Source organism: Rhinatrema bivittatum, chromosome 2 (genome assembly GCF_901001135.1).
Source record: "Rhinatrema bivittatum chromosome 2, aRhiBiv1.1, whole genome shotgun sequence".
NCBI classification, from domain to species: Eukaryota; Metazoa; Chordata; class Amphibia; order Gymnophiona; family Rhinatrematidae; genus Rhinatrema; species Rhinatrema bivittatum.
In genome coordinates, this window is record NC_042616.1 from 310,470,412 (window position 1) to 310,490,118 (window position 19,707).

Below are 19,707 nucleotides of genomic sequence, written 5' to 3' on the forward strand. Positions count from 1 at the left end.
GAAAATCAATTTAGATTTATTTGCCTCACTTCCAATTTTATTTGTGTTTGTTTTATATAGGCCTGCTCCAGGCCTTTCCACAGTGAACACCGAGCAGAAATATTTGTTAAGCAATTTTACTTTTTCCTCTGCAGTATCTTCTAGAAGCAGGGAGATACAGACCTTCTCTGCCTGACCTTCAGCACAGAGAACTGCTCTAAAGAACACAAGTGTAAACGTGTGTAAGCATGCCCTGAAGAATAGCTGAGAGGCAGAAATCCCGTGTGTCTTTTGCAGAGCTGTATTTAGACAGTTGCACCATTTTCTCCTCTCTAGTTGCGACTTTGGCCAATTTTGTGGTAGTTAATCAAGACTGGATAGGTCAACTAGTTCTTATTGATTCTCATCCTTTAAAGTTACTGCATACGTTACCACAAGGATCAGAAATTATTTGAGCCATGCTTTTCTGGATGGAATGTCTTTAGATCTACCTCCTTCTGGACTGTGTTTAGCTCATAAAAGCTTGAGTCCTCCTAAAGGGTTTTGGATAGTTTGAAATAAATAAAATCACAACTATCGCTGCTTTGTAGCATATATACCAATGAGCATCACCAAGACAAAGAATAATTCAAAGTTTGTTCTTGCCTTCGTTTATATATGTGGTCTGGTCTCCCATGTTCCATGTGTATGTGACGTTTGTACCCCTAGAAAGAGAAGCATTGAAGAGAATGGCTTCATCCCTGTGGACAGTGCTGGAATTCAAGGTCACAGACAGGCCCTCTGGTGCAACTTCTACGTAATAAGGTCCAAGTTCATCAGTAGCATTGTAAAGTTCATTGAAAGCAATCACCTTGATCATATAACTGCCCACTTAAAAAAAAGAAAGAATCACAAAAACATAAGTGTTGCATAATCAATACTAAGCAGTAGATTGAATGAGTTCTATAGTACTCGGTGGCCATCTTATTCTATAGTAAAAAAAAAAAAAATTATACCAACCCAAAGCAGTAATTTTGCCAGCAAACAGTTATAAAAACATCCAAGGTATAGCTGTAGCTTCTGTTACCGCAGAGTATATCTGTGATGTAAATGTCATGATAGTATTGCTATTCCTTAATATTTACACATCAAAACACTAAAATAAGCCTACATTAATTACAAAACTCAAATTATTATTTTTTCTTTATGTTAGCCTCAAATTTCCCTAGCTGCTTACTGGATACAGTTGCTTACCTACCTCTGATCTAGTGGTTTTTATTGCTAAAAGCTAGCTTGTATAAAAGAGAAGCTTTGGTGACAAATGTACATACAGCACAATAAGTCTAAACCCATACTGGTAAGGTGGCAGCAATGCTATGCTTATGAATCTAAAGATAGGTTTATCTTATTTCCTTCACTGCTGGTGTCCGATCCATCAGGCTGCCAAATTTCTGAAATATTAATGCCATAGTTTTGGAGATAAAGAAGAACACAAAACTATTAAGGGCCTAATTCATTAACACTTTTTCCACCAATCACAGAATGAGAAAAAGATTTCAGTGAATCAGGCCCTAAATATTTTTGTTGCTTCTTTCTATGTTTCAAATTATTTACCCCTCCAGTGGTTCAAAAGTAGCTTAGAATCTGAAAGCCAAGTTTTAAATCTTGATAGATATTGACCCGATGTTTTCACCTTGGCATCTTAAAATTTAGGGGAGAGGTATGTGTTATCGTCCAGCGATCCGCGAGGCTCGGAGCTCCTTCTGGCATCGCTGCTCAGCGGCGTCTTCTGGCAGCAGCACGGCCCGACGCGAGTCATGTCCAGGCTCCGCCCACCGAATCGCGTCAGCAGCCCTCCCGGAAGTCCTCGCGTTTGCGTGGGAACTTTTTAGATTTAAAGCCCTGAGCCCAGCATAGCACTGCCTCGGCTACAGGCTTGCTTGTGCTGGTGCTCTCCTCGGTTTTCTTCTTGCCGTCTCTGACCTTGGATTGTTATTCGGGTTACCTGCCTGCTGCCTACCCACGACCCAGATTGGACTTGACTCTCCTTTTGCCTGCTGATTATCCTGACTCTGGAGTGCTCCTGAGATTGCTCTCCACTGTCTACTCAGCCTCCGCTTATAGGGGCGGATTTTCAAAGGGTTACACGCGTAACCCCGAGAATCCGCTCCTGCATGCGCCGAGCCTATTTTGCATAGACCTGGCGACGCGCACAAGCCCTGGGACGCGCGGATGTCCCGGGGCTTGAAAAAGGGGGCGGGAAGTGGGCAGGGAAGGGCGGGGCGGGGCCGGAACCTCCAGGCACAGCGGCCATTTGCCACTGTGCCCAGGATTGCGGGCCGGCCGGCGACCGGCGCATGTAACCTAGGCCTGCCCGGAGGCAGGCGCAACTTATCAGATAAAGGTACGGGGGGGGTTTAGGTAGGGCTGGGGGGCGGGTTAGGTAGGAGAAAATGGGGGGTGGAAGGAAAGTTCCCTCCGAGGCCGCTCTGATTTCAGAGCGGCCTCGGAGGGAACGAAGGACGGCTGCGCGGCTCGGCGCACACAAGGTGCACAAGTGTGCACTCCCTTGCGTGCGCCAACCCCGGATTTTATAACATGCGCGTGGCTGCGGGTTGCACGGGTTGTGCACACAAATCTATGGCCGCGCATAAATCTTTAAATCTGGCCCATTGAATTTACCACGGCCTAAGTTAAGACTGTTGTCTACCAAGGGATTCACTATCAAACCCGTAACAGGTATGTGTGAAAACTTTAGACCTAGGGAGTGTAATTTTATTAACTGTATGGGTAGAGCTAAGGTCTGTGTGTAACTTGTAACCACAGACTTTAGTCAACTTTCTCAAAGCAAACATATGCACATAAATATGTTTTAAAAATCCTCAGGTATTTGGCCGAAAACATGCAATAATGACCTGACAATAAGTTACACCTGCACTTTGCAGGGCATAACCTGTGCAGGCGATCATACACGTATAGTTTTTAAAATCAAAATGTCCCAGCTCCACACTCCCCTCTGACCCCCTCTCTGGGGAGCATAAAAGTACAAATGAAACCATAGTACATGAGTATTTTCATTCCCACTGAGGCTGGCTTAATGTTAGAACAAACCAAACATTCACAAAGAGCAAAAACGATCCTAATCATGAAACATTCAATCACACACAAAAGGTATCGGCTCCTACTGATATGATATCAAGGTCTTTCACCATCCATCAAATTATCAAATTTAAAGATAAAAACGGGATCGCATCAGCAAGCCTTATGACGACGTGCCGTTTATTGGTAGGAAATGTTCATATTTTTGATTATTTTTTTTTTTACGTATTGATATGCTCAAATAGCCCTGAGAAGAGTCTCATGAAATCAATAGTGGTATATAGGGTCCCGGATATACCACTATTGATTTCATGAGACTCTTCTCAGGGCTATTTGAGCATATCAATACGTAAAAAAAAAAATAATCAAAAATATGAACATTTCCTACCAATAAACGGGTCGCAAATGATAGATAAGACTGGTGACACCAGGCACGTCGTCATAAGGCTTGCTGATGCGATCCCGTTTTTATCTTTAAATTTGATAATTTGATGGATGGTGAAAGACCTTGATATCATATCAGTAGGAGCCGATACCTTTTGTGTGTGATTTAATGTTAGAACAGCCATTTTTGCGCATAACACTGGGCGTTATGCACATTCATGGCATTGAGAATGACTTCCAAAATGTGTGTTCTCTGAATGCACAATAAAAAAGGTATCACAGTGTTTTCAGCAGTATTTGCTCTTCTTTGGTTTCTGGGTTTTTTTTGGGGGGCGGGGGTTAACTGTGTTTGTATTGTCTGTTTTATGCTATGCCCTATTGTACCCTTCAGTATATGTCCCTTTGCCCTTCGGTATTTGGTTTATTGCTGATGACTTTCTTGTACTGCACTGTACCTCACCTAAAGTGTCTTTGGACAAATGGGCATGTGTCAAATATGCTAAATAGATAAATTATAAATAAAAAGAGCAACTGCATTGATTTCCTGAGAAGGCTGTAAGCATTCCATGGTTATGGACATGATGTCGTGCATGTGTCGTACATGTTAATGGCAAGCGTGTCTTTTCTTTCTTGCTTGTTTTCAATCCCTCTCACTCATTTGCTCTGCGCGTGTTATGGGATTCTCCTTTAGATATCACATTTTTAAGCCTGTTGATCAGAATACCTGCAATCTGTGACACTTTTCTTTCATGGAACAGACACTGATGTACATGGCAGGTAGATCAAGTTCTCAATCATACAGATAGAAACTATGGGGCAAATTTTGGGTATCTTGTGTACTGGTAAAGTACATGGGCACTTTTAGTGCATATACTTTATGCTAATTTTGAAATAGAAAGCTCAGGTAGTTCCTCTCTGAAATATTAGCGTAAAATACACGTGTCGGGAAGGTGATATATAACTCTGCCCAGTGGGATAAGGTATATGTCCATACAATATTTTTTTTCGTATTTTATACATAAGTGGTCAAATACACACACACCACAAACTCAGCTACAGGGAGTTATACCTGTTCTTCAGAGGGCGTAACTTGTGCAGATTAATTTATGCTCTGAGGAGGTAATTTTCAAAGACGTTACACGTATAAATGTAACATACTATCATAGCAATTTTCAAAATTCATTTTCCCATATTAAGTGCACTTATGCACATAAACGGCCGGATTTTAAAAGGATTTACACGCGTAACCGTCCTTGTGCGTGCTGGGCCTGTTTTTAAAAGGCCCAGCAACGCACGTAAAGCCCCGGGACACGTGTAAGTCCCAGGGCTTGCAAAAAGGTGCGAGGAGGAGGTGGGGCGTGGGCATTTCAGGGTGGTCCGGGGGAGGGGCGGGGCCAGGCTCCCAGCACAGCGTCCATATTGGCTGCTATGCTGGGGATCGCCCACAACTTGCGCCAGAGGCAGGCACAAAAGGTAAAACAAAATTTTTGAGGGGGGTTAGAGTAGGGCTGGGGGGGAAAGATTAGGGGAAGGGGTGGGAAGGTCAGGTTAGGGGGGAGGGAACAGGAGAAGGCAGCGCGGCTCGGTGTGCACAAGGTGCATAATTGTGCACCCCTTGCGCGCGCTGACCCGATTTTATAACTTGCGCGCGCCTGCGCAAGTTATAAAATCGGGTAACGTGCGCGCATGTACGCCGCGTGCGCATGTTATAAAATCTACCCCAAAGACTATTGACTATTCAATGGCATTTATTGTAGCAATTTTCAAGCGCCCATGTACATGTGTAAAGTGTATTTACACATGTAAAGCCCAATTTAAGCATGTAAATCCTTTTGAAAATGAACCCCCAATTTTTTTTAAATCAAAAAAGTTTGAGGTCCATAGCCAAAAGACAGCCAGCTAGGAAAATTAGTTGGATAAACATATCCAGCTAACTTAAAGGTGAATTTTAAAAGCTGGACATGCATCAAAATTGGGAGATGGGTGCACATCTAGATCATGCACGTGTCCACCCGATTTCATAAACTGCCCCCATGCACACACAAGTTCCAATGCACGAATACCTCACATTGGGAAAAAAGGGCAGAGTATGGACAGGGTATGGGCGTTCCGGAGCAGGGCCAAGAGATATACATGCAAGTAGGTTCACACCTGGGCGCGTGCCCAGGTACATTTCAACACAAAGTTACTTCTGCTATGGATGAGGTGTTAATAAGGCTATTTCCAGGCATCTATGAAGTGCTTGTGGGGTCTGGTTAACTTTGGGAAGTGCAGGCTAAAGAACTGGGGGGTTTGGAGGACCTAGCTCTAGCCTGGGCAAAGTGGCAGGCGTATTGGTAAAACTGGTCATGGCCTGGACATGCGCCTGTTATAAAATTCCCTCACTTGTGCATTCCAAAGTCAGCTTACACTGCCATGTGCAAAAAAAGCTTAAAAGTAGGCGCACACATACAAGTGCCAGGGCTATTTTATAGCATGCGCACGTATGTGTGCGCAGGATATAAAATTGCTGCGTATCTGGCCATTCGCCCATATGCACATGTATAAGTGCACCTGCACACCCTTTTTAAAGTTACTGTACTTGTCAGGATATCCACAACTGAATATACCCCCATATAAGTTTATCTGGTTAACTTTTAGACGTACTTTATAGCAGGTCTAACTATCCAGTTAACTTAGAACCTGATATTCAGTTCCATTTAACTGGATAAGTACCAATTTATCTGGCTAACTTAGCTGGAGAAGTCTAAATATTGCTACTTATCTGGTAAGTTAGTCGGATAAGTAGCTCCTTCCCATTACACTCCCGTCCTACCCAACTTTTAGCCAGTTAATTACTTACAGGCCGATTCAATAAAACATGCAGGAGAGCTGGCACTACGAGTTGAGTGCCTGCTCTCCTGACGCGCGCCCAGTCACCTCTCCTGGGCGCGTCATTCTCTATTCAAATGAGGCCGGGCGCTAATAAGGAGGCGCTAGGGACAATAGCGAGTCCCTAGCGCCTCCTTATTAGGGAAGATGCAGCTATCAGCGGGTCCGACAACCGACGCTTAATTTTACCAGTGTCAGTTTTCACACACCGGCAAAATTGAGCTTTTTCTTTTTTTTTGGTTCCTCCGACTTAATATTGCTAGGAAATTAAGTCAGAGGGTGTACAGAAAAGCAGTATTTTCAGCTTTTCTGTTCACTTTTCAGGGTTGCCTAGAACTTGATGCCTGCCCTTGGCAGGCGTTAATTTCTGAGAGTAAAATGTGTGGCTTGGCCGCACATTTTACTTTCATTATTCCGGATGACTAACTAATAGGCTCATCAACATGCATTTGTATGTGATGAGCACTATTAGTTTCGGGGGAGTTGGCTGCACGTTTTCCATGTGCTATTACCCCTTACAGTATAAGGGGTAATAGATGCCGATAGGAAAATGCTCGGCCAATCGCATGTTAAACGGTGCGCTCAGCCGAGTGCACCGTTCTGCATCAGCCTGACAGCTGAATAAGTTATCTGGTGAAATGTTATTTATTGATGCCTTTAATTCCATTTATTTTTTCTTTGTACATTGCTCTGATTTACTTTTAGTAGGATATTGTGATTAATCAAGCCAATAAATAGTAATAATAACAGTTGGATATTCAGATGCTGCCACTTAGCCGAATAAGTTGGAACTTATTCGCAGGCCTGGTTTTGTCAACAGTATACTAGGCCTGTGCCTAGGATGGCAAAAATCTAGGGGGCAGCAGACTGGCTGATGATTTACTGCCTTTCAGCTGTACTAAATATGGCTCAGCAGAGAACACCACTCTGTTTCCACATCCAGCTCAAGATGAAGGGAATAGGAGAGGAGAGGGAGTGAGCCTGCAGCAGTCAGAGCAAAGGGAGATCATTTTGGGAGATTAGGAGCATCTGAGTAGAGATCATTGGAGGGTGGGAAGAGAGGCTGGGAGATAAGAGGAAGATTGGCTGGGGAGTATAGGGCTGAGTGTGAGAGAGGGGACAACAAGGGTAAAGGTGCAGTATTTTGTGTGTTATGAGAGAGAAGGGACTGGTGTTATATTTGACAGGATATTAGAGAGGGCAGGTAAGGAGGAGCAGTACCAGAGCAAGGTAGGGACACTTCCCTCCTCTCCTCCCCACCCACTGCAATTCAAATCCTCCCTCCCTTGATCTTGGATTCTATCTCCCAGATCCTGGAACCTCTCTTCCCCCCTTCCTACCTCTCCCTTCACCCCAGATCCTGGAACCTCTCTTCATTCCTTCTTACCTCTCTTTTCTACCCCAAATCCTGAAACCCACTCCCCCAGCACATAAGAACATAAGAAAATGCCATTCTGGGTCAGACCAAGGGTCCATCAAGCCCAGCATCCTGTTTCCAACAGTGGCCAATTCAAGCCATAAGAACCTGGCAAGTACCTAAAAACTAAGTCTATTCCATGTTACCATTGCTAATGGCAGTGGCTATTCTCTAGGTGAACTTAATAGCACTTTCTACTTCTTCCTCCCCTTCCGCAATCCAAGAACCACCCTCTCTTTCTCCCTCTTCTTCCATATCCCAGATTCCTAATCTTCCCTATCTCCCTAGTCCTCTTTTCTTCTCACATTCCTCCCCCATTCTCCTCACCCCAAATCTGATCCTCCTCTTTTCCTCTACCCATCACTGAGGTCTCCTTCCTATAATGATCCTTGAGATCACTTTTCTTCACCAAAAAATATAAATTATATATACTAATTTATTCTAATAAATATACTGTAAAGCTAATTTTTAGAATGTAATGTAAAAGATGGAAATGTTTGCCAGTTTGCTTCAGAATTTGTAAATTTTTGCCACATAATGTATCCCTGAGCTGCCAGAGGAAACTAGGGGACTGTGCCTTAGAACTTCTGCTATCTGTTGTCCAACCTCAGGGGGAGAGGTGGTAACAGGGACCAAACAGCACTGATAGTGCCTAGGGGTGTCAAAACCCTAAATCCGTCTCTGCTTATCCAGCTAAGTGATGCTGAATATCAGGTCCTAAGCACGTAAGTTCAAACTCCGCCCCCACTCCGCCCCCTCCCGGAATGCCTCGCCCCAGTTTGGGTGAAAATACAAGTGTAAACAGGGTCCATGCAGACTTCTATGCAAACTGAGCCCTGGACTGTTTTTAGAACAGCCACTTGACTTTTATGCATGCAAATGGCTTTGAAAATTCAGCTGCATACTTTACACCTGTTCTTTTATGCTAGCGATCCAGAGGGGTAAAACAGTGCATAAATTTGTTCAAATGTCATGATGTATCTTTGCTATTTTCCTTCCCCAACCTTAGCATGATTCTGGGAACACCAAAAGTGCACCTGCTATGGAAGACCATGTATTCTTTTAGCCATCAGAGGGCAACAATTAGACAAGCCATTTTACCTGGGTAAACGACTTCGTAAATTGTGATCTGATTCTTAGTCATGGCCTTTGTAATGGCATGTTATGTCATGAACAGTAATACTGATCTTGATAATCATGAAAGACCAAGGTATCACACATTCCTATATAGGGTGTCGGAGTTGAAATAAACTACATATATATCACTGTTTCTGTTAATATCAATGCATAAACTTAAAATCCATTACTATGAACATCCCTAACCAAATGGTAAGCTATCAAAAACCATCATTCTAGCTAGCCTTTGCTGTCCATGAGGAAAGAGCTGAAAGCAAAGCTTTGGCCTTTTCTTGGGGATGTCTGTAGCAATCTATGTGCATGGTGTCATTATTGATTTAAGTACTAGTATCCATGCTAATACAGATACAGCACCACTATTGAAGTAGACAGAGAAAGTTAATGACAACTTCACAGCAATAGAGCATCAGTGTTAGCAATGGCATGCATATTAAATTCTTCCTAATATGCATAGTGATATAGTATTGCAATAGAGAAATGTATTGAGATGATCACTAATGGTAACCTGGAAAACCAAGCCTTTCTGCCACATCCTTAGCTGTTAAAGGGTCAAGGCTCTAAATCATGTGACCTGGGTGACAATGTCTAAATGCAATGTTGTCAATTCGCAATCAGCAAAATTACCATAAGAATAAGAATGTTCACAATACCCAATACCTATAGACAAAGAAGCTAACTTTGCTGATGTTCATAGCAATACAATATTGATATGGAGATATAGCAGTCCACGAACAATAGAAAACTCAGTACAGAACAGTATGATGTTGGGGCGTAGACTCTTGGACCGAGGTGGATTTGGCCTAACTTGCAAAGTGAATCTTTACAGGTCACCACTGTTGGCTGGCAGATTCAGAGGAGACAGAGGCCCAACTGGAGCTTTGCCTATACCAGCCCATGTTCCCCTTGGGTTGAGCCTTTGTGTGCCGGGGCCTCTGCAGACAAATGGAAGTTCCTCAGCTGGAAACATGATATGCAGGCAATGAGTCTAGGACTTCCTCAACCTCAATGTTATCATCACTGGTCACTTCTTGTGGATATATAGGTGCCTACAGAACCAAGTGAGAATCAGTGGTTTGAGTAATGACACTGGAAGACATTCTGAATCATCAGTGCTGGTAGCAGCTTTAGTTGATAGGTTATGGGTCCTACTTGCCATAGAATTGAGAAGGGACCAATATATTGAAGAGACAGTTGCATGGAGGGCACTCTCAGGCGTATATACCACGTGCTTAGCCACCCTTTCTCACCCACTCAGAACTGAGGGGGCTGGTCTTCTTTGGACAAAAGTAGTTTTCTTTGCCCTGTGTGTGGCCTTCTAATTTAGAGCATTGGTTCATATCCAAAGCTCTTGTAGCTCCTGGATGGATAATTGGGCCGCTGGTGAAGATACTGCACGGGTAGAGGCAAAGGTTGTAATAGTTTTTTCCTGTAGACTAGCTGGAATGGGGAAACCCCAGTAGTGGCATTGACATGGGTATTGTGAGAGAATTCTGCCCAAGGCAAGAGAGTGGCCCAACTGGCCTGGCACTCATTGATGTAGGCACGAAGGAAGGTTTTGAGCATGTGATTTGTGCATTCAGCCTGTCCATTTCCTTGAGGATGGTATGCCGTAGTGAAATCCAGCATAATTCCACATTTTCTACAGAATGAGTGCCAATATTTCATGGTAATTTGCACACCTTGGTTTGACAGGATGTAGGGAAGCCCAGGAGCAGCACAAAATGAGCCATTTTTGAGAAGCAATCGATGACCACCCAGATCATGGTGGCACTGTCTGAGAGGGGGAGGTCCACTAGGAAAGCCATGGACAAATGGGTCCAGGACTCTATGGGGGCTGGCAATGGCTATAATAGTGACAGGGTCGGCCATTCAGAGTTTTCTGCTGTGCACGGCTAGGGTACGAGTCAACGTGGGCTTTGACATCTTGCTTCATTTCAGACCACCAGTGGTACTGCTGAATCAGTGCAAGTGTTCGAGCCCGACCAGGATGACCTGCAACATGAGAGTCATGGGCCCATTTTAATACCTTTTCACATAGATGGGAAGGAACGAACATCTTCCCTGGAGGGACAGTCATGGAGGTGGCCAGTAGAATCTTGGAAGGGTCAATAATATACCTGGGAGGCTTTGGGATGTCCTTGGTTTGAAAGGAGCAGGGGAGAGCATCTATCCATAGATTCCTGACAGCTTGGTGATACTGAAATTCAAAGTTGAAACAGGCAAAGAATAGGGACCAATGAGCCTGCCTTGTATTCAACTGCTGAGCATGGTAAAGGTGTTCAAGATTTTAGTGTTCCATATAAATCGTGAAACAATGTTGGGTGCCCTTGAAAAGATGGCACCACTCTTCAAGAGCCAGTTTGATGGCTAGGAATTCCCTGTCAACAATGCCGGAATTGCACTCTGCAAGAGAAAATTTCTTTGTGAAGAATGAACATGGCATAAGGACACCCTTGGGCAAGTGTTGACTTAGAACTGCGCCTACACGTTCACTTCAAGGATGAATGGATGTGTAGGGTCTGGGTAATGGAGGCAACATTTTTTCAAGAAAGTTTCTTTTGCGACCGTCGTTCTACGACGGCTTCGCCCCGCCTACCTTACTCTTCTTTTGGCTCCTCCCGCTCACCTCGGACTACTGGCTGCCACGGCGTCTGTCTGCCTACCTCTCTGGCATCCCCGGACCGGCTTTGGTGATGCTTCCCACCATGCTTCTCCAAGGTACCATAGGGTACGCGCCAAGTACAAATTTCATAAAGATTCAGCACCTTTCCTTGGCTATATCGTATCAAAACATGGCTTCTGGATGGATCCCAAAAAATTAGAGAGTATCAAGAACTGGTCTCAACCTACCAGTCTGAAGGCTCTGAGACGATTTTTGGGGTTCACAAATTACTATAGAAGCTTTATAAACAGCTACACTTCTTTAACTGTGCTCTTAACGGGCTGGTGCAGGGGCCGGCTGGAGCTTCGCCAATACCAACTCTGTTCCCTGAGGGTTGAGCCTTTGGGTGCGGGGGCTGGCTGGTCTTACTTGGGCCCCTGTGAAGACAATTGTGTAACAGCTGGGAGAATCGTCCAAAGTCAGTCCAAAATCAGAAGCCAGAGGGTCGCCGATAGCCATTCCGAAGTCAGGAGCAGAAGAGTCACCGATAGCCAGTCAGAAGCCAGAAGAGTCAACGAAAGCCAGTCCGAGGTCAAAAGCCAGAAGATCCATCCTCAGGAACAAAAAGATGGGAGCAGGAACAGGAACAGGATTTGGAAGGCAGGAACAGGAACTAAGGCATCAATGAAGCGCAGAAGACCCCACCGAAGCGAAGCAGACTTGTTGCAAAGTAAGGGAGGGGCAGCAGGAGCGGGCCTAAATAGGCCAGGAGTGATGACATCATCCAACAAAGCCTGCAGGAATTTCCTGCCACTGTCCCTTTAATAGGGATCCCGGGTCGCACGCATGTGCTTAGCGGGTAGGTCCGGCAGGCAGGGAGGATGGCGGCATCCTACAGGCCTGCAGCAGTCTGGCATCACCAAAGAGGGGCCAGGGCCACCCCAGGAGAAGCACGGAGGTGGCTGGCCGGCCGCGCACAGCAGGACACCGTGGTGGGCGGGGCCGGCGCAGCAGGTGCGCAGTGAGCGTAACAAGAGAGAATAAACTTGCACCCTGACCCTTCCATAGCTAGCAGAGTAAAGGAGCTGGTAAAGCAAATAAAAATAAACTTTTTAGAAATTCATTTACGAACACTTTGCTAGTTATGAAAATCTTCAGAGGCATCTGACAAAGTGGACTTTGTCCTTGAACACTCATGCCATAATAAATTGGTTAGTCTATAAGCTGCCACCCACTTCTTGTCAATTGTGGTAATTATGTTATGACTGAACAAATAAACAAAAATCAGGAATGACATCACAACCAAAACTCAGCATCAAACACGTGATATCATACATTACATTGCAAGTCATTATCTCATAGAGGTGACCTTGAAAAATAAGAATACAGCATGTCTTAGAGATGCCCGTAAGTTGCTCCTTCACATAAGTTTTTTACCAACAGACACAGAATGGGGGGGGGGGGGGTTGGAACCCTTAGTTAATCAGGCCCTTAATAGGACCAGAATGTGACAAAAATGCAGCACTAAAAGGAAGCAAGAGAAAGTAACAAAAATCAGATACCTCTGAAATCCCCTACCAAGGCTTTTTATATGCATACATCCTGTTAGCGTTTTGACCGAATGTCTGCTTCTGATGTTGTGAAATATGGATAGGAGGACAGAATAGCTGAAGAAAATGAGAGAAAGCACTCTCCCTAAAAAAAAAAATAATAACTAAACTAAATACCAAACTTTTCAAGCTCAGCATTGTACAGATCATATACCTGATTTGTACTGGTGGTACGCTGATGCTCCATAAATCTGCCCATTTTGTATGGCGTGCACAACTGGCGATCCATCCCCAAAATCAAACAAGAAATCTGCAGCATCAGAGACATGTACGCCGAATTCCAGGAGCAGAGTGGAATAGGATCCATCGGCCTGCAGCACAAGGGCAGCATAGTTGATCCCAAATGGAAGCTGTGCTCTGAGATCAGTGAGAGGGGAGCACACTCTGACCTGTTTGGGAGCGTGCTGGATGAAAGGAATGCTGGAGACGGGGCTGAAGACTGACACAGAGATATGGTATATTCCGGAAATTTGGGTCTTGAGACTTACAGAGCTGAAAAAAAAAAAAAAAAGTGAACATTATTACCTGAAATGCTTCTTAATAATCAAATCAACAATGTGATGGTTTGTTTTTGTAATTTTGGCTTGGGATAAACGGTTTACACTACTGCATGTTTTTATCAGCTAGAACAGGAGGGCTCAAACCGGTCTTTGGGGCCCCCCCACCTCTCCAGCCAGTTGGGTTTTCAGGATATCCCTAATGAATATGCAAAAGATTTATTTGCATGCACTACCTCCTGTATCTGCAAATATTTCTCAAGCATATTCATTAGTGATATCTTGAAAACCCAACTGGCTGGTGGGGGAGGCCTGTAGGACAGGTTTGAGCACCCCTGAGCTAGAAGATGAAAATTTTTTATTTTGCTGAGTGCTTCACACATACAAGGTAAAAAAAAAAAAACCAAAAAAACCCGTTTTTACAATCTTCTTATTTCTAGCACCCTAAACATAAACATGTTGATATAATTCCGCCCAGAACAAAAATTGGTAAATGGATGGAATAGAAATTTCTATAAATAAGCATAATTAATGCTTTTCGTTTTCTTCCCTCCCCATCATATATCAAGGACAAGATTTTACAGGAGAAAAGATGTAGGAAGCATGATGATATGCTGTAGGTAGCTACACACTAGGGAAAACTGCTAATGCAGTGAATCTGAGCTCATCGCCAGAATGGGTTTGGGAAGGAATTTTTTTCAATGGAACAATAGTCTACAGATTCAGGGTTTAACAGGCAGACAATGGTTAAGCAATTGGAAACAGTTGGGATATGACAGACCGCTGGTCTTATTTCAATCTAACCAATTCTGGGGGAAGATGCTCTGATTCTGATGTGATTTTCCTTGCTTATTTTGACTGTCAAAACTGTTCTACTTCACAATTCACATGTTTATATTATGTATATGACAACATTTTTTAATCATGATAGATTTCTTTTTTTTTTTATTGCCTTTTAACAATATTACATCAAGCACAACTTGAATTCAAGAAAATAGCAACATTCATATTAAAAAAAAAGAAAGAATTACTTAAACTGATACAACAGTTTAGAAAGAGACCCCATCCTAGCCCAATAAATACAGGAAAAAAAAATAGCAAGAATAACAACTCTGGAGCCAGGACAAAACAAGAAAATACTAAAAAAGGAAATCTAGAAAAATGAGGGCATACAATATTTTGACCTGTTACAGAGGGAGGGTAATTTTCTTTTTTTTTTTAGTTTAAATTTCTTTTATTATGTTTTCAAAAATCAGACAGAAACAAATAACAGAAAATAGCGCCACATTATGCATCAGTAACAGAAAATGTTCAGCGAAACCATAAACATGATACAGCATCATAATCATAGCAATATCCGAATGCGCATTACCAAAATTATAAACCAAAGTCCGAGACAGAGAGAAAGAAAAGAAAGAATAAGAAAAAAGAAAAAGAAGAGGAAAGAAGAAGAAAAGAAAAGAGCGAAGAGCACCTGAGGAAGCACTGAAGAAAGATATAGAAGTACCGGAGATTACTGGTGAAAAATGGAGTAAGGCCAAGAGAAACATTATAGAGAGTTAATGTAGACGTCAAGCGGTTTCCATACTTGAGCCCATTTACCAAGACGACCAAATTTAACAGCCATTGCTCGTTCATACTTAGTATAGAGACAAACCGTATTCCACCAAAGAGGTTCCGACAGCAGATCACTCCGTTTCCAGTTTGACAAAACATTATGCTGCCCAATAGTGAGGAGGAAATCTAATAATTTCTGTTGGGGTAGTGGGAGGTGTAAGTCTGGGTGGGCTCCTTTGAGTACCACCATGGAGTAAGAGATAGGAAGGCGCAACTGTAAAATGGAAGAGATTTTGTCCCAAATCTGATTCCAAAAAGTAAGTGTAAAGGGACAATCATATAACATGTGTGATAGTGTCGCCTTAGGGGCAGCACATGACCAACATTGATGCGAGCTGAGAAGACCGGCTCGGTGGAGTTTCCATGGGGTCCAGGTAATTCTATGGAGTGTAAACAAAGAGGACTGTGTCAAACTGGAAGAGAGGGAAATGCGGGAGGAGACCTTCCAAATGTAGTTCCACATTGGTACAGTAATTTCAAAACTGATATCAGAGGACCATGTCGCCCTAAGAGTGGAGGATGGGACCCCAGAGAGGCGACCAATAAGTTTATAAAGGCGTGATGCTAGATGTCCCAAAGTGCCATATTTTTGATAAAATGTCCATAAAAAAGGGACCTTTTCTGAGCAGGAGGAGTACAATTTGGTATCCCGTATAGCAGCTTGCAATTGCCGCCAAGCAAATTGTTGGGTCAATGGTAAGCCAAATCTCTTATGTAAATAAGCGAAGGATACTAGCTTTCCAGCCTGCGCCACTGAGGAAAGTGTCCAAATATTACAGCGTTGCCATATGGGCCAGGATGGAGGAGCATCTCCAACTTTGATGAGGGGATTACGCCATAGGGGGGCTAAGCTGGAAAATTTCCAGCCAGCAGAAGCAGCTGGTCTCCTAGCATCCATTTCTGAAAAGGCACGGTGCAGTGAGCGCAGTATAGGATTGGAAAAGACAGAAGGATATGGGGCCGTCCCTGGAAAACAATAGGTAGGCAAAGGATCCAATAAGGTGCGTTCAATTAAGAACCAACGCGGGAGGTCGACATGCTCCCGTTCAAAATCAAAATAATGATAACCTTGTTGTAGCATAAAAGCTAAATGATAAGAATGGAAATCCGGAAAATTCACTCCACCCAGTTGCCTATCCCTCTTGAGTTTGCCGAGTGCAATGCGAGGAGCCTTATTATTCCAGAGAAATTGGGTTAAAAGTCTATCTACTTGCTTATAAAAATCAACAGAAAAAAAAACCGGAATCATACTCAAAGTGTAGGTAATTTTTGGGGCCAATATCATTTTGATGGTATCAAGCCTACCCCACCAAGTTAAGTGGAGGGGGGACCATCTTAAAATGAGATCTTTAATGGTTCTTATAATGCTGGATTCCCCAGAAACCATCGTCTCTTGGGGATCAGTGAAAAAAAGTATCCCTAAATATTTGAGTTGCGTGGATTTCCTTTGAACAGGAAGGCTATTATAGTCCAATACAGAGGCCAAGTGATTAAGCGGTAACAATTCAGTTTTATGCCAGTTGATTTTATAACCAGACAATGATGAGTATACTGAAATTAAAGCAAAAAGGTGTGGGAGTGAACTTTCCGGTTCTTGTAAAAACAAAAGAACATCATCCGCATAAGCAGAAAGTTTAAAAGTGAACGATCCAACAGAGACCCCTTGAATATGTTCAGATTGTCGAATTGCTGTGAGGAGAGGTTCCAAAGCCAGGTTAAAGAGTAGAGGCGAAAGGGGACAACCCTGCCGAGTACCTCTATGGAGGGAGAAAGTCGGGGAAATTTGTTGATTTATGTATAGAAATGCCTGAGGAGAGGTGTATAAAAATTGTATCCAGGACAAAAAAATAGGGCCAATTCCATACCACTTCAGGGCGGCAAGTAAAAAAGGCCATTCTACACGATCAAAAGCCTTTTCGGCGTCTAGTGATACAGCCACCATTGGAGTAGAGGAAGAAAAAGCTGCTTGTTGAATATGCATGAACAATCGAGTATTGTTAGTGATCAGGCGGTTCTTAATAAAGCCAGATTGATCGGGGTCAACTAAAACTCCCATAACTCGGGAAAGCCGGGTAGCCAAAATTTTTGTGAATATTTTGTAGTCTGTATTTAAAAGGGAAATAGGGCGATAATTTGCTATAGATGTCTCGTCTCTACCAGGCTTTGGAAGGACCACCACGCAAGCTTGTGTGAAAGAGGAAGCAGAGTCTTTATGAAGAAGAAAGGAGGAGAAGTACTCATGTAGATGGGAAGTCAGATTCTTCTGAAAAAAGCAATAAAAGTCCGTCGTGAAGCCATCAGGTCCAGGGGCCTTTTTCAATGCCAAAGAATTGATCGCAGAAGCTATCTCAGCAGGTGTTAGCGGTGCATCCAAGGATTCCAGTTGTGCAGGAGATAGACTCGGATGTTGAAGTTGTGCGAAAAAATCTTGGAACATTACAGGCGTAGGTGAGACTTCTGATTGGTATAGATGCGCATAGAAATCACTGAAAGCTTGTAAAATATCCGTATCCTCTGATAGTAAGTCGTTAGAGGGAGAAAGAATCTGCGATATCCGTTTCTTTTCCGATTTCTTCTTTAAGTAGGACGATAACAGATGACCACATTTGTTATTACTCGCGTAGTATTGTGCTTTCATGTGCGAAACATGAAGTTGGACTTGTGAGCTGAGCAAGGTATTATATTGATATTTAGCTTTGACCAATGCTGCTAAAGATACTGAAGATGGGTGTCTAATATGTTCTGACTCAAGGGACGCCACTTCCTGATGCAAAGTAGTTAGGGCCTCCCGTCGTTGCTTAGACCGGCGAATAGAGAAGCTAATAATTTCCCCGCGGATTGTAGCCTTGAAAGCTTCCCATACTGTGGCGGCCGAAACTTCTCCCGGCCTATTGTTATGAAAATAGTCAGAAATTTTTTCTTCCAAGAAAGGCTTGAAGTCAGGATCTTCTAAAAGAGAGGAGTTGAAACGCCACTGTCTGTGTATCAATTGAGGATAATGGAGATTACAAGTGAAAGAAATAGCAGCATGGTCAGACACCACAATAGGATATATGCGCGTATCCAAGACTCTTGGTAGCAAAGATTTATTAATGAGAAAAAAGTCTATCCGTGAATATGAAGAATGAGGGGTGGAGAAGAAGGTGAAATCTTTCCCAGTAGGGTTATGCAATCGCCAAGGATCCACCAAGCCATATGTGGAGATAAGATGTTGCAAAGTTTTGGTGGATTTGGAAGTAGTAAGTTTAACAGCGGACTGTTTGTCTAGAATAGGATCCAACGGTTGATTAAAGTCACCTCCTATGATGTACGATGTAGAGTCTAACTGAAGCAGGTTCACAAAGACTTCCTGAAAAAATTGTGGTGTATCAAGGTTTGGGGCGTAAATATTGAGGATAGTAAATTGTTCATTCTGGATAGTTAGGCGTATCAAATTCCACCTGCCATCTGGATCCGCCAATTGATCTGAAACCACCGCTGTTAAGGCTTTATGGAGAAGGATAACAGTGCCTCTTTTTTTCTTGACCGCTGCACTGAAGTATACGTGTCCTACCCACTGTTGTTTAAGCTTTAATGCCTCAGTTGCGGAGAGATGAGATTCCTGTAAAAGCGCTATGTCCGTTTTGAGGGACTGAAGATATGTAAGAATCTTCCTTCTCTTAATTGGATGGGAAAAACCGTTGACGTTCAAGGAAACTATTTTGAAAGACTGAATACTAGTCGCCATTAGCGCATAGATAATAGACAGGCCAGCCACATAATGTACTTAAGCAACCGGTATACATTTGAGTATATATAAAAGAGTGCAAAAGCGATTTCCCAGGTGCGGAGAGAGTAAAAGACAAGAGAAAAAAAAAATAAGTACACAAATCGGTCCATCAATACCGTAGGAATGTACTGAGGCAAAAATAGAGAGGACAGTGTTAATTCACACTGGCTTCACGTAGAAAGTAAAACGGGCCTCAAGGCAGGCCAGGGTGACGCCCACATCCCTCGCTCCCAAAACATGATTCCGCGCAAATATAGGGATCACAAAGGGAACAAAAACATCGCTTATCATACGGGCAGCAGGCACACTATTAGGCCAGCAAACTGAGTAAGCAGGTACCCTGTTATACCTGTAGTCCAAAGGAGACTTTAAGGGAGCTGGCAAAAACAAAACGACATTCAGGTCACCATAGAAGCTGCAAAATCAGAAGAAGATAAAAATTCCTCCAGGACTTGTGGATCCTGAAAAAGTTGAGTTTTATTATTTAGGGTGACCCTCATTTGAGCAGGATACAGTAAGCCATATCGTGCCCCCAAGGCTTGTAAACGTGGCCTCAAACTCAGTAAGGCTTTGCGCCGGTGAGCGGTAGTTTTGGCCAAGTCAGGGATAAACAAAATGGATTGCCCTTGATATGTAATTGGGGCTTTAGCGCGAGCCGCAGCAAAAATCTGCAAAACCTGTGGATACCGCAAGACTTTGAAGATGATAGGTCTCGGGAACTTAGAGTGCCTCACGAGCCTAGAAGG

The 19,707-nt window shown here is 43.3% G+C and overlaps 1 protein-coding gene across 1 annotated transcript in view; it reads right to left on the reverse strand.

The window, feature by feature from the left end:
- PKD1L1 (polycystin 1 like 1, transient receptor potential channel interacting) overlaps positions 1-19,707 on the reverse strand; it is a 446,216-nt gene that overhangs the window by 328,100 nt on the left and 98,409 nt on the right. Inside the window, exons 14-15 of the mRNA XM_029587088.1 lie at positions 13,233-13,570; positions 625-849 (exon numbers count right to left, since the gene is read on the reverse strand). Coding sequence (XP_029442948.1) covers positions 625-849; positions 13,233-13,570 — 563 coding nt within the window. The remainder of the gene's footprint in view (positions 1-624; positions 850-13,232; positions 13,571-19,707) is intronic.